This window comes from Melozone crissalis, unplaced genomic scaffold, assembly GCF_028551555.1.
Source record: "Melozone crissalis strain CALT ecotype California unplaced genomic scaffold, PUWL_Pcris_2 ptg000042l_1, whole genome shotgun sequence".
Classification (NCBI taxonomy): Eukaryota; Metazoa; Chordata; class Aves; order Passeriformes; family Passerellidae; genus Melozone; species Melozone crissalis.
In genome coordinates, this window is record NW_026535820.1 from 58239279 (window position 1) to 58253920 (window position 14642).

The 14642-nt window shown below is 40.3% G+C and overlaps 1 protein-coding gene across 9 annotated transcripts in view; it reads left to right on the top strand.

The window, feature by feature from the left end:
- HIVEP1 (HIVEP zinc finger 1) overlaps positions 1–14642 on the top strand; it is a 130838-nt gene that overhangs the window by 55553 nt on the left and 60643 nt on the right. For all 9 annotated transcript variants that reach the window (XM_054284572.1, XM_054284573.1, XM_054284564.1 and 6 more), the window contains one exon: positions 13808–13861. In XM_054284572.1, the coding sequence (XP_054140547.1) occupies positions 13808–13861 (54 nt within the window). The remainder of the gene's footprint in view (positions 1–13807; positions 13862–14642) is intronic.

A 14642-nucleotide genomic window follows, 5' to 3' on the forward strand; every position in this document is an offset into this window, starting at 1 on the left:
CTTTCTCCTGTTTCTTCTGTGCCAGAAAATTCAGTCATTCCAGCAGTTCTGTGTGATGATTTTTAACAACAAACAAAATGAATTTGGAGAAGATTATAAGTGGAGAAGAGTAAGTCTTAGGAAAGCAACATTTGTTCCTTGGCAGGCCATCACTATGATTTCTTAGCTTGGTTGAAATGTTCAAGATGTAAGCTTTAGTGAGAAGTTGGCCAAGCCTTTTCCCTCAACACAACTCCAGGTGCTTGGGCCTGGGAGACTCCGTGGTTTACCAGTCACTGTGAACCTCCTCCGAGAGGTGAAATCAGAGAGCAAGAGAGGTCATCCAGTTGGCTTTATTCTCTGTCCTCCTTCCCTTCCTTATGCAAGTGAAGTTTCCAATGTTTCTTTTCTTCCTATTAACCATGCACAATTTTTGTCTCAGTTAGCCTTTCTCTGCCAGGAAACATGGAAACTTCAAGCAGGAATTTATTTTAGCTGAGCTGTTGGAAAAAAAAAAAAGAGAAAATAACTTCTGTAAATAGGTACAACATCTAAAACTGAAATAAATAGGTTAGAGTATATATAGAGGTAGGGAGGACATGCCCTTTAAAATCTGAATATTTCAGGAAATTTGGGGCTGTTTCTTGAATCATTAATTTTAGTGCTGAGAAAATGTCCGAACAAACTTAATAAAAACAAAACCAAAAAGCAGTTTCAGGACATTCTACTGGGTTTTTGTTTTCATTGTTTTAGTCAAGTGTCACATTCTGATAATCTCTTCTCCCACACACCAAATTTTCCAGGAGTCATTGTTCCAACAAAACAAAAAAAATGTTACTGTAAATTAGTCAATAAAGTTGGATGTAATTCTTTCTACTTTGTTGTGGCACAGGGTTGACTAATCTAAAATCATTATGTTAAAGGCCAAAAAAATATTTATTTGAGGACTTGAAATCCTTGGATGTTCACTTTGGCACATGGTTGTTGAAGTAAGCTCCCTCCAGGTTGAATTGTTCACTTCCAAATGCAGGATCAGGACGATGTATGCAGCAGCTTGCTGTGGCTTTCTCCCCCACGTTCCTCACCGCCCCCTCATCTTCAATCAGACAGCACAAAATTGAGCGTGAATTCTAAATAAAACAGAGAAAAAACACTTGGGTGATGTTCACATTGCAGAGTGCCATCATTTCGTAGGTGTTTAAGAAGTAGCTCATTAATTATCTTCCTAAGCTTGCAAGTACAGAAAGAAAATTTCACCACTAAGCCTAGAAAAAGAGGGGAAGAGGGCTGGGTTTTCAATCGGTGTGGATTTTACTTGTGGGGTTTTTTTTTTTCAATAATTCATAGTAGCTTGCTGTTCCATAGCAATAGGAACTGTACTTCTTGTGGGATGAGGTGAATTCATCTATAAAATTGTTTCTTCGCCTTTCAACACCCTTCATAGCATATTAATAATACACGTAATTATCTGCACTGCCATATTTGTTTTCTGTTATTTATTTACTGAACAAAACCTTCTCAGCTACTTATAATAATTAGGGTTTTTTGTATGAAAGTTCAATTAGTTAAATTTACAGTGTCAGTATTCCAGGATATTTTTTTTCAAGAGCTGATTTCTTATCCAAGGGTATCTTAGAGATTATCAAAAAAGGAATGCCAGATACTTCAGCCTCCTTTCTTTTATTTCCTGGGAGGGAATGTATTATCTTTCTTGGGGGAGGAGAAAAACAGCATTTCAGGAATTTTTTTTTTCAGATTTCATGCTGATTACCAGTTAGGGCAAATATTTTAAAAACTCTTAGCCCTCCTCGAAGAGAAAGAAAGAAAAATCATTTTGGTTGAGACTTTGCTTTGGAAGATTGATTCAAGATTTCACTGTTCTGTTCCCTTTCTGTATAAATTCAGTTGTCTTCATTCCCTTTTACTGGATTTGTATGATCTGAGCACTTTTGACTTCTTGCAGTGGTCAGGGACAAGGGCCCTGCTGTCCATATGGGTGAGCCAGGCTGGGCAGGGTGCCTGTGGGTGGGACCAGGAGCAGGGAGGCTGCAGCAGTGGTAGCCCTGGGGCCAGCCTCCCCTCTTGGCTCCTGGTTCCAGCTGGAGCAGGCTGGAGGAGGAGAGACAGAGCTGGCTGTGCTGGAGGCAGGTTTTAACAAGTACTTTGGGACCAGCACAATCCTGCTCCAAGCAGAAATCTTTTTGAGAAGAGAAGCAGAGGGGAGCTTGAAAATGGCTCATGTGGTTTGTAGGGTAGCAGCTTGGTACTTAAAGCCAAGCACAGCTTCAGCAGGCTGCTGTGTGGGTGTGACCAGAAATTATCCCTTCATAATGGTGTGAACTGTCCTTTCAGTACCAAACATCTCCCTGGTATGCCTGATTTCCTCACTGAAAGCCTGCTGATTGGTCCCCTCCTTCCCCAAGTCATTCCTTGGGGTGGGAAAGACCCAAGTGCTCACTGGGATACTTTAGACCTGGATTTTGACTCAGGTCTTGAAGGAGGATGGGAGCAGGTAGAGGAAAACAGTAAAATCAGTCACTGAAATGAGGTATTTGCTTCAATGTATATTTATTACCGCCAATTTATAATTTGCCTAGAGAAAAGAACATGAACTCCCCAGGGTTGTTTGGTTTGTAAGACTCTTAAAGTGGCTAAGCCCCTGTTCGTGGCTACAGCACACTGTTAACATAAAAAATGTCATATCTTTGTGCCTTTGCTAAAGTTTTGTGTTTCAGGTACACCTAGTTCTACATCAACTTGTATTGACTATCTTTTCAAAGGTGTTTTTCATTTTATGAATCCAGTTTCTGATGTTGTTTTTTCACTTTAAAGCTGTAGCTAGTAGCATTTTATTTGGCATGTGAAATTCAGGGCAAAAATAGAAAATTAGTTTGGAAAAATAAGCTTATAAAGTCTGTAGAGCAAGGTCTAGTATAGCAAGTGAATTGTGGATTTTTAGGTTTTTTTTGTTTTTTCAGTGAGCACTAAGACTCACTGATAACAGTTAGTATGACAGTTCATATGTTAGACTGACATTAAGACCTACTAAGTTCTTGGATAAATAAACAAGTAAGCAAAAAAATGAGATACCTTAGTCAAGTTAATGAAAAACTTTGAGTTTAATGTTCAGTCATGCTAAAAGAGTGATTTTGAATTTGAAGGTGTGATTTAGCAGCCCTGTTGGAAGGGGATTTATGGCATAGCATAAGAAGGCAGCTGCCCTTCGGTGCGGCAAAGGCCCAAGCTGTGTCAGGGTCACTCCAGTTGTTGCAGTATCACGTGAAGATTCTCCAGCACAGGCAGGAGCTGGTGAGGAAGAAGTGGGCAGGGTGGCTGGAGGTAGAGACACAGAGGTGCTTTGTACCTTGGCCTATACATGGTGAAGGGATGACAGTGTTTGGGCTGGCTGGATTTTAAAGACAGTTGGAAATAAAGGCGGTTGGAAATAAGGGCAAAGTTTTAAAGAAGATCCAATACCAAGTGAACTCCCCCAACATACCCCAGCAGAAAACTCCCTTGTGTGTAAATTTACTGAGAGGCTGATATTTACACATTTTGCAGTCAATACCTGCTCCTTAGCAGACAAACATTGCCTTCTGTTTTACAGTTAATAGAAATGTGCTACTGTCGATTCCCATTTGCTTGAGTGATCCAGGAAAAGAGCAGGAATAGTGAAGTGACAGTGTTGCTGATTTGATGGAAGTTATCAAGGGAGGTGAAGATGAAGATGCAAATGAAATTGCAAAGGATTTCAAAATGACATTAGGTTGCTGTGCAACCAAATTGGAAAAATGACAAATGAAATTCAGGGCAGATAAATGTGAAGTGATGTCCACAGGAAAATTATTTAAACTCTTCATTTAAATTGAGTTGCTTGTTAACACTTGGGCATGAGATCTTGGGGTCATGTATTTGTGTGGCAAAGTCAACTGTATACTCACTAGCTGTCAAGAAGCAAATAAAGCATTAGGAATATCTACGCAGTACAGGAAAACATATCTGTCATGATAGCATCTGTGGTGTGCCTTCATCTTTAACAGTGGGATCAATTCTGATGTCTTTCTTCTAATTGTCTTTTCCCTCTTCACTTCCACCTCCAAAGAGGATAAAATTGCACTGCAAAAGCTGCCAAAGGTCATAAGTATGTCGAACAGTTTTTGTGTAAGGAATTAATCAAGTAGATGAAGCCCTTTGGAGTTTGAAGAAAGATGTGAAAAGCTTACATAGATTCAGTATGAAAAGCTCCCCTGGATTCAAATGATACTTGGAGAAACTAATGTAGGAATAATCTGTGGGACCCGTAAAGTTCAAGAACAGCTCCTGGGGCTCACTTCAGAGCTGCCTGGTTTCAGAATCTGCAACTTGATCTTCTGCTTTTCCCTCAGCTTATGCTGTCAACTTCTGTTGGAGGCAAGATGTTGGGCTGGACACCTGACTTATCTTGTGGACTTTCAATTTGTTTTGGTTTCTTGTTAGTCCTCAAAAACTTCCTTTTTCCTTAGCCAGCAGTACTATTTATTGTCCATCTTAGTATCAGGTATTTGTAACAACTTCAGTATCCAAAGTCCTACTAAAGATCTCATATTGTAAACCATTTCTGTAGACACTTTAGAATCTTGGTAAAGCAATAATTTTTAAGGGTATATGCTAATCTTAAGAAAACTCATCTCTGCTTAAACAGGGTTCTTGGTGCTGTGGGTTACTTGTGCTGAATGAATCTACTTACCTGATGTCTGCCTTGTAAACTTAATGGTGTTTGAGGAAGTCCAGAAATAGAAGAAGAAATTACAGAGAAGTTTGACCCCTCAGAGAACTTGCAGAAAGCCTCTACACTGTTGTCTCAGGTGATGAAACACCAACTCTTGGTGTTGTTGTACCTGTTGAACCAGTTTTGTGCCTTTTTCTGTTGAGCAGCCCTCCTTCACCAGCCAGGCAGCTGAGACAAGTGCTTTTGGAGTATCAGACAGATACATGGAAACCTTTTCCCCTGTTTGGCTGGGGAGTGGCTGGTTCACTGTTTGTTGCTTTGGTTTAGGATCTGCATCTGAGAAAATACAGAATTTAACAAAATCTTTTGGGCTCCACATATTATTATTTTTTATATGTTTCCAGTGAGCAGGAAAGCTGTCAGTTTGGTTTGTTGCTTTTTTTTTAATGGTTTCAGTTATTTCACTGGCATTTATTTAATTTCTGTGTATGACTTAAAAATTTTACATATATATATATATATATATATATATATATATATATATAATCAAAAACCTCTCCTTTTTCCAGTTTGGGGACAACAGTTCATAGGCCAGTAAACCTGCCAAGGGAGGGAACCTGTCTCAGTGCAGAAGGTATGAAGTTGCTCCTAGCTTCCTAGCTGCAGCTTGGACAAGGTGGTGAACTAGAGCAACTCGTGGCTTTAATATTTTAACTTCTAACAGTGGTACTGGGTTAGGTGTGGAAGAAACACCCAGAAAGCCAAAACTTGTGAACAGTGAATACCCTAGAGGCTGTTAAGTAATTATTATGCAGATTTTAGTGATAATAATCACCCTGTCCTAGGTAGGCAGCTGAAATTTGGCAGCGGGATAGAACAATGCCCTAGGATCAGCATAGCGATGGGGTAATTATTGTGCTAGATGGCTAATTAGGAGCTATGCAAATGAAATGCAATCAGTACTTGTGTTTGTAATTCGGTACCGGAGGGAGACAATGTGTAAAGGAATTATCTGTGGCGACTCAGCTGGGTGCTCTCAGAAGCACACACAGGATGCAGGATCACCTGGCTTTGTGGGGCCGGTGGAAAGGAGCCGGCCCTGGCAAGTGCCACCCTTGTGCGTTGGCTTACGCAGGCTGAGGAGGTGCCAGGCAGGAGGTATTTCTGAAGATACTTCACCTACACTTCTGAAATCTTATGCTTGGCAGCTACTGTGCCTCTCCCCACAGGTGCCTCGCTGTTTGCTATATCCTTCTGTAAGGCGACAGTCATCCAAAAATTCTCTTCCTCCCCATCCCCTCCTGTGCTCAGTTTTTAATGAGTGTAGAAACCTCATAATAAAAATTCAAATCATGGAGACAAACAAACAAACACAGGATTGAAAGCTCCCCAATAACAAATAAATGACACAGGGACAGAGTTTGGGTTCATATGTAAAGTGCTTATGTAATTTATGCACATACACCTTGCCAACCTCATCAGGAGCCCTTACCATATTTAAGTAATATATGTGATGGCAAGGATAAAGGCTTTATATATTTAATTTATATACAGCCTTTGCGTTGGCTGTTTTATTGTCTATACAGTACAGCAGATCATTGCTGATACAAATTTAAACTGGAGGTTACAGATTGTATTTTCAAATATACGAGCATCTTTTTTTCTTCAAATGAAGAATAATAAAAGGAAGATTTTAATTTTCTGTTTTCAACGGGGTTATATAAAGTATCTGTCATGAGTTCTTCATTTTTAAATGCAAATAATTATATATGGCAGGGAGTATGATGAGCATTCAAAGTTGACGTTAAAATGAAAATGCATCAAATTTTTCTGAAAAACTGATCAAACAGGTCATTAGTCAAGGTTATAATGACTAGTGGAGCATTTTAAATTGTTTAAAGTCTCATTTTAGATGTTTAAAAAGGTAGTTTATAGCTATTAATAGGATGACTGCTGCTGCATCACCCTACTAGTTGTTAAGAGTTTTGAATTTACATCATTTTTAGGAGGTCTTTTTCACCCCCTCTCTTACAGCTGTACAAACAATCTTCAGACCCAGTAGTACTGGACAAACTTGAGATTTAATCTGTTTTACCTTGCATTTTTGATAGGCTGGGGACATCCATACTATCAGTTATCAGGCTCAGCATTTGACAGCTTACTAAGCTGTGGTGCTGTGATTCTCCAAGCCCCAATTGGGAAGGAGAAACCACAAAACAAACCATATGCCAAAAAGTGTCAAGTTCCCACAGTATGAAATTATAAAGATGAAAAGACTGTCTTTCCTCATCTGATCTCTTGCTTTTAATCTTGAGTGTTTCTCATTAAACTGGAAAAAGGAAGTGTATGGGGACAGAAGAGTGGTTTCTAATTAAAAGTAGATTTAAATCTGAGTGAGAAGAGTGCCTGGTCCAGTGGGTTTCATGCAATGCCTTCTTGCTGCTGCCTGCCAGCTTTGAAGGTGTTCACTTTGTGGCAGGAGGGCGGTGGTGGAAACTTGGGGCCATCAAAGGCGTCCTCAGCTGCCTGTGTCTGCCAGCCCTTGCACCCCTGGGTGCAGGGTCCCCTCCTTCAGCACAGAGGGACAGTGCTGCCGTGCCCAGGGTGCAGTCAGGACCCCGGCTTGGCTGGCTAGGTTTCGGGCTTGGAGGCTCTCTGCAGTGTGGGGACGTGCAGGGGCCTGCCGAGCCTCTGCGCTCCCCAAGAGGCAGCATCCCACCGGCTGCACCGCCTCCCAATTAACCTAATGGGCTCCTTGTACAGACAAGACTCTTGGGGTTTTGGGTTAGGGGTTTTTTTCCTTTATTTTTTTCTTAATGAGCTGGTTAAAGGAAGTCTTGGGATTCATCTCAGTTAACCAAAACACATTAGGACGACAGCGTTCTTGTTTTAGCAGGTTGTAAAGAGCCTTTCCTCCTGCTAGCAAAAGGGAAAGACAAGCATCACAACTCCCTTGCAGGGGAGCGTGGGCGCTTCTGCATGCTCTCCAGTCCCAGGTGGGTACCCACAGCTGCAGGCAGGGTGCCTTGGGATTAAACACTGCCTCCTGTGCCAAGGGAACCTGCCATCTGGGAAATGCGCCAAGCTTGCATCATCTTTGCGTCGTTCGTTGGCTTCATGTGGCTGCCCTTCCTGCCCTGCCTGCACTGCATGGGCACTGCTGCTTCCAGCAGCAGAGAGTCTTCCCTCTGGGGGAGGTGTGAAATGGCTCAGATGGGATGTGAGGCTGGGCTCAGGTCCTGCGTGTCAAATCTGAGCCCTGGAGATGTTCAAGGCCAGACTGGCTGGGGCTTTGAGTGGTTTAGTGGAAAGTGTCTTTGCTGGTGGCTTGGAGGCTGGAATTAAATGATCTCTAAGGGCTCTTTTCAACCCAAACCATTCTATGATTCGTAAGATGTGCTATTCTGCACCACCTGTCTGGTGCTCAGGGTATTTTTTTTTAATTTTTTTAAAAATTTATTTAATAATAAAAGCTTTCAGGCACACTTCTCATCCAGTGAAATGTGAAGCACTTTGTTACTTGCACATAAGCCTGCTGGTTTCAATAGTCTGAAGACTGAGATTTTCATGCAGGGACTCAGCTTCTTTTCACTTGCTCTCTGTATTTATAGTGGTGGAAAATGCAGCATTTTGTACTTTCATCAGTATTTTTCTTAAGCTGTGCACAGCCCTCTCCCCCCCAAATAAAAACACATTGACAGTTGTTTTCAGTAATACTGCCCAGTGCATACAGACTGATTGCATTAATGTACTTCAGCTGAAGAATATTTTGTCACTTTGATTTTCTTTTCTGCTCCTGATCTAGATGATCAGTGCAAGAAAAAATAATTGAAGTAACATCTTTCTTTGTGTCCATCTTAAAACCCGTGCAAAGTGATTTTCTAAATTACTTTTCAAATGTCTTCTGATGCAGCAAGGTAAGAGAGAGTGCGATTTATGAGAAAGCAAGAAGAAAATCTGCTGTCATCTGAAGCTGTTTTGCAGGAGGTATTTTTAGGATGACTCAGGCCTAAGGCCTAAGAATTGTTCTTGTCTTTAACTGAAGGGGAAAAAATGTGCTGATATTTTCCTTCCAGTTGTTCCGATTAAATACTTGAAGATATAACTCTAGCCTTTCAGGCAAGATATAAGCCTGTGTTTTTCAAATTTTTGATGTCATAGCCTGTTTTCAGCATCCAAAATGGTCTAAATCTGCTAATTTTCAGAGTATTTGTGATTAAAAAACCAAATCCAACAAAACACTTATTGTTTCAGAGCAGCAACTGTACATCTTCAATAATAAGCCAAAAAATCCCTGTATTTGCAGTGATACAGACACATGCAAATATATGCAATGAAAAATCCTCCTGTTAGGGTGCTTTGCAAGAACTTAATGAACTTACACCAACCACTCCCTTGTAAGCTTTCCTGGAGGCTTTAAAGTAGGTCTTCCTCAGTGACTTAATTCCTCTGTGTGCTGTCATTGTGTGGGGCGGGGTGACTTGTTCAACAGGACAAAGTCATCTCATCAGGCTGCTGTGGGGACACTTGTCAGTGGAAAAAACTCCAGAGAGATGAAACAAACCAACCCACAAACTCTTTACTAGAAAATGTAGTGTGCTCCAGCTTAAATTGCTGTCATAAGTTACTGGTTTTATACTTTGCCAACCTCACACCTTTCAGTATTTTTGCTTTCCCTGCTGAAGTTAAAAAATCTTTATTTTCCTTAACTCACCATATAAGTGAGGCCTTTAAGATCTCTGAAAATTTGTAATGCATATCTGATACATAGAATACTAGACATATTCAGGGTTTTATACATTATTGGGATAATCTCTTTGAAAAAAACCCTGTAAATTACATTTTATTTATGAATTAATTAAAATCTCTGAGGTTCTATCTCTCAGTGAAGACCAAAAATAGAGACTGTAAAGCTGTTGAAAAATCTGGTTTATTTTTTCATTTAAAACCCCACCACAGTGCCACCATATCTAATTCAGACTGTTGGTATCCTTGTAATGATCTATCACAGCAGGAGGTGTGTAAAACAAGAAGCATATTTTACTGCACGCCAGTCTCCTTCCTTGCATTCCTAAAAAGCACAGTTACATTACATATTTAAAACCTCAAGGAATTTGATGGTATTTCCACACAGCAGATACCTGCTGGGAGAGCTGTGGTGGAGAATAATGTGAGAAGATTTCATGCTGGAGTAAGAAAAGCCATTGTACACGTTGTTTCATTTTCTTTTACACATATGCAGGTGTGTGTGTGTGTGTATAATTTATATCTATAATGTATAAATAAAATAATTTCATGATGCTGCTTGTGATTTGCATTTTTGTGGCATGCCCCTGCCTGGAATGGCCAAAAGCTGGCTCTGTGGCTTGTTGCAGTGCTATCACATGAAATCTCCGTTCTCTACAGTGATGCATATGATGATTTCCTCTTCCATTGCACCTCCACTAGTAAGTGCCTGGTGAGAAGTGTCCCATCTTCAGTGAGAGTGTGTCTGTCACTGTCATTTGCTTCTAGATATGTGCTACTCCAGAAGGCTGCTGAAGGTTGGGGCCATTGGGATAGGTCTTACAGTAAAGTAGTCAAGATGTGTACTATTCTGGCTCTTAGGGGAAATGAAGAGAGTGCAATATCTATCATGTACTAGAAATTCCCATTAGTTAAATGGTTTTATTCTAGTAGAAGTAGATAATATTTCATTGATAAGCAAATGTTTCCTTTGTAAAATGTTCAGGTTAGACAGTATCCCAGGTTCAATTCTGAAATAATATTAGACCAAACAATTATTGGATTGGATAATATTATTTGCAATTAAATGGAGGATTTCTTGGTTTTCAGTTCCTCCTGGGCTTTACAGATGATTTTTTGTGTGGTGTCTTTTTGCTTATAAAGCATTTTCAAAGGTATGTACCCTTAGAGCACCTATAATACAATTATGACAGAACGTGGTATGATGTCTGAAATAATTTTCCTTAAGATGTTTGACATACAGCTAATTTAATGGCACACAAGAGAAGGAGATGACTGGATAATATAAATTTGTTAGCAAGTTATTGCTGGCGTACGTGCGAGTTGGCAGAAGACCTGGGGAGGCTGCCTTTTGGTGTTGCTGGGGTACTTGGCTCTAAGCCTGCTCCTGCCACCTGCTCCACGGCCCGTAGGGATATCCAGTTCTTCCCTCCAGCCTGAAACACAGCAGTCTATTAGGCAGTTGCCTGTGTAGGATCTGTAGCTGTAAAATGCAGCAGGGTGGGAAGCAGCTGCCGCAGATTTTGTACAATGGTTTGGACATCCCTTGGTGCAATAGCCAGAGCAGGTAGCGTGTGATGCTGGCCATTAGGAGGATGTAGGCCCTAAAAAAACATTTAGCCCCAAACTGATGTTAATACCCATGTCTCATTTACAGTCCAGATCACTGCTTTAGTTTTCCAGCGCTAACACCAAGATTTTTCAGTATTCAGAATGTTCAAAACTGTTCTGCACAGAGATACCACCATAGGTATGAAGAAATACACACAGCAGAAATAACTCCTTGGGGAAAATGTATCAGGAGAGGCAGGAAGTGTAGGAGACTTTCTGGCTGTGTACCAGTCACCTGTTTACCTAGCTATTATTTCTGTTATCTGTGGTTCTTTGTTTGAGATTACAGTCTGACAAAGGAATGGTTGGGAATTACTGATAGGAACTAATTTTTTTTTTCCAATAAGAGACAGAGCATTCAGTTAAGGAGATCAAAGCCTTTAATCTTTCTGGCATTCTCATATAGCGTGATTCTGAAATACTTAAGTAATTTTTCTCTAAAAAGTGGGATGATTGTGAATGTAAATGCATATATTTCTTGTAGCATTTATGTGAAATATGCAGATAATAATTTTAATAATAAAACTGCAGTTGTCTATGTACTTAGATGTAAGTTTTGTTGACAAAACATTTACTCTGAGAACAGAAACACCATGTATTGTGCACTAAATATATCTCTAACATAGGGAAAGTGAGTTTGAGAGCCAAACTATAGATTTGATTTCTTGTTGCCTTTTGCTAAAACCTACAGCTCCATTTACATGGATAATTTGTTGATTTTTTTTTTCCCTATGTGTTCATATATTTTATCAACTGTCCTGCAACTTTGTGAATTGTTTATTTCCATCACCTGTAAAGCAACAGTCTGGAAAAACTGTATAAGATTGCTAGATACATTTTCCTCTAAGAGTATTAGTGACACGTATATAAAAGATGCTTTGTTTACATTTCCTCCTTTTTTTGTTGGAAATGGTTATTTACATCCCTTTCTATAAAAAAAAGGTATGAATACATTTAGTATTTCAGCTGTAATATTTAATCCAGGAAAGTATTAAATATTGAGTCTTCTGTGTTTAAAGTAAGCCTGCATAACTGGCTTGGTAAAGAGATGGTGAAGGATTGTGCTCTTTTTGAGTTGTGTTGGTCTTCAGCAGCCAGTAAGTCAGTATAAAAGAAAATGTGATAAAACTTCCCATTAAATATGTATGCATGTCTCACTAACCCCAGGGGAAGAAGGAAGAAGTTTGGCTTTTCAAATTGCTGTGGTGTCTTTCTTTCTCATGAGAAGCTTTGGGAGTCCGCTCAGTTAGCACCCTTGTGAGATCTTGTGGTCCATTCTCTGGGACAACGTACAACAGAAAAATTACTGAGCTTTAATGAGAAGCTTGTTCTGAAAAACAGGAATGCAGAACCAGAGTGAGCTCAATAAAACTCAGTCTTAAAAGCTGCAAGAGTTTGATTCAGTTGTAATTATTTGGTTCTGTGGAGGAAAAAATCAAGAAACCATATCAGACTTCAACTGTAAATAAATGGTTCCAACATGCTTGAGTGATTCAGCTGATAAATAAAAGAGAAGTCATTTAAACCCACTTTTTAAGAATTGTGTTGAAGAAATATCCATTTTTTGAAAGCTTTTGTTGTAAAAGTCAGAGTGAGAAAAGCCTCCATGCTTGCAAAGAAAGAGTTGAGGGCTTTGCAGAGCTGTCATACTCCTCTTGTATATGGCGGCCAGAAGTCTGGCATTTCTTGAGTTGCACCAATAGAGTCTGGGAGATTTAGGATTAATCCAGTTACATTCTGTTCTTTCAATTTAGTTCAATAAAAACTGACCCCACCAGGGGAAAAGAAGAAAAAAAATAATACAAGGAAAAAAGTTTTCACAGGTATTTTAGAAAATGACCGTTTACAACTGAAAGCCGTGTTCCAAGCTCAGATCTTGGTCAGTCAGGCCATAGTTTGATGCTCAGAGCACCAAGAGAGCTCAGCCTCTCCCGGTGCTGCTACTTCTTACCAACACAACCTTTTATCCTGAACCTACTCAGAGAACTGTTTGCTACCAAAAGAAGATTTGGTCTTAAATTTTTATTCAGTCCAGTTACACCTTTTCTTGCTTCTTGCCCTGCACATGCAAACATGCACACATGCAGAGCAAGGACCCCCCTTTCCATGGGAGCTTCTGTGCAACAGCAGGTGAAGCACAGCTCTCCTTCCAACACCAGTGTGTCTGAGGGGCAGCAAGTGAACTGCAAAGACAGACTGGGAGTAAAGACTCAGGGCCCCCTTTTGCTCCTGCTCTGTGCATGTGGGAACTTCTGGTTGTTTCACAAAGAAATAAGGTGGGGGCTACCACTCACCCCCTGTGCTCCCATGTGAGAGGATTGGCTCCATTGCTTCACTTAGCAAATGCTGTTTGCTGTTCTTCTCACTATGTTTAATGCAACATTGACTTGCTCTAACAGCATTTTTCAAAAATGTATTAAAACACTCTGTAATGCACCATAATACCTATTCCAAAGAGTCCCCTGACTGCACACATTATTATAGATGGTAGGAAGCTGCAGTGGGATTTGCTGTTAACTGCAGATCCGATGCCAGTGCTTTTCTTTCAGTGGTTCCGTGTAATTTAACATGTCAATAGCCTCTCTGGTAAAACATGATAAAATTTTATATGGCTGTATTACTCATAATGTACCACATAGTTATACATGAATGATATCACTCCTAAATATAAACAGATATTTCAAGACTGATTTCAGTAAATGACTTACTGCAATCTTGCCTTTTTTATATATGTATTTTAATAGTGACCTCTTTTTCTTGCAGACAAAATTGAAGAAGCACAAAAACAACTTAATGGAACAGAAGACCAACAGAGAGGTAATAACCACCCCCAAAAAATAAAATAGAAAGTAAATGAAGGATTGTAGTCCTAGAGACTGGTCCAAAGCCTTCCTGTGTCAGTGAAAAGACTCGGTTGGGCTGGGCACTGGATGAGGCCCCAGGCATGTCTGTCTGCAGATCAGGGGCTGTGTCTGTAATGTCCCACTTCAGCTGAGACACAAAGGTTTTGTTTTATCCACTCAAGTAGCTGCCTTGACCTTGATGAGATTGCTGAAGCTGTAGCATCAGGGCCATGCACACTGCTGACCACAGCCTGTGCTAACCCTTAGTTGTTTATGTCGTTTACCTAATCGTTAACAACTGTACTCAGTTTATGGTGAGCAACATGTGATGATTTCCAGCAAGATGCTGAGGAAAGAGACTGATCCTCACAGCTTATTTTAAGAAACAGATGACCTGTGGCAGATTTAATCTGTGTGTTAGAGCTTAGAAAGCTGGTGCAAACTCATTGCATTTCAAAAATGGCTGACTGCAGTGATACATGAGGATGCCCAGACACAGAGTGGGGAGCCCAAACAGAACTTTGCCAGATTACTACTGGGCCTGTCATGGGAGAGGCATGAGAGATCATCTCCACAGCTTAGAGGAGCAAAGGGGCAGGGAGAAACACAAATTAAGGACTCAGAGAGAGTAATGCTGCCCAGTTTCCTCTCAGGCCTGTTCCTGCAGAGCCCCAGCCTGTGTCCAGGAGTGAAACTGTCACCATGTGGAGTCAGGGAGCAGCTCTGCAGTTCACTGTTTGGAATAACAGTGTTGC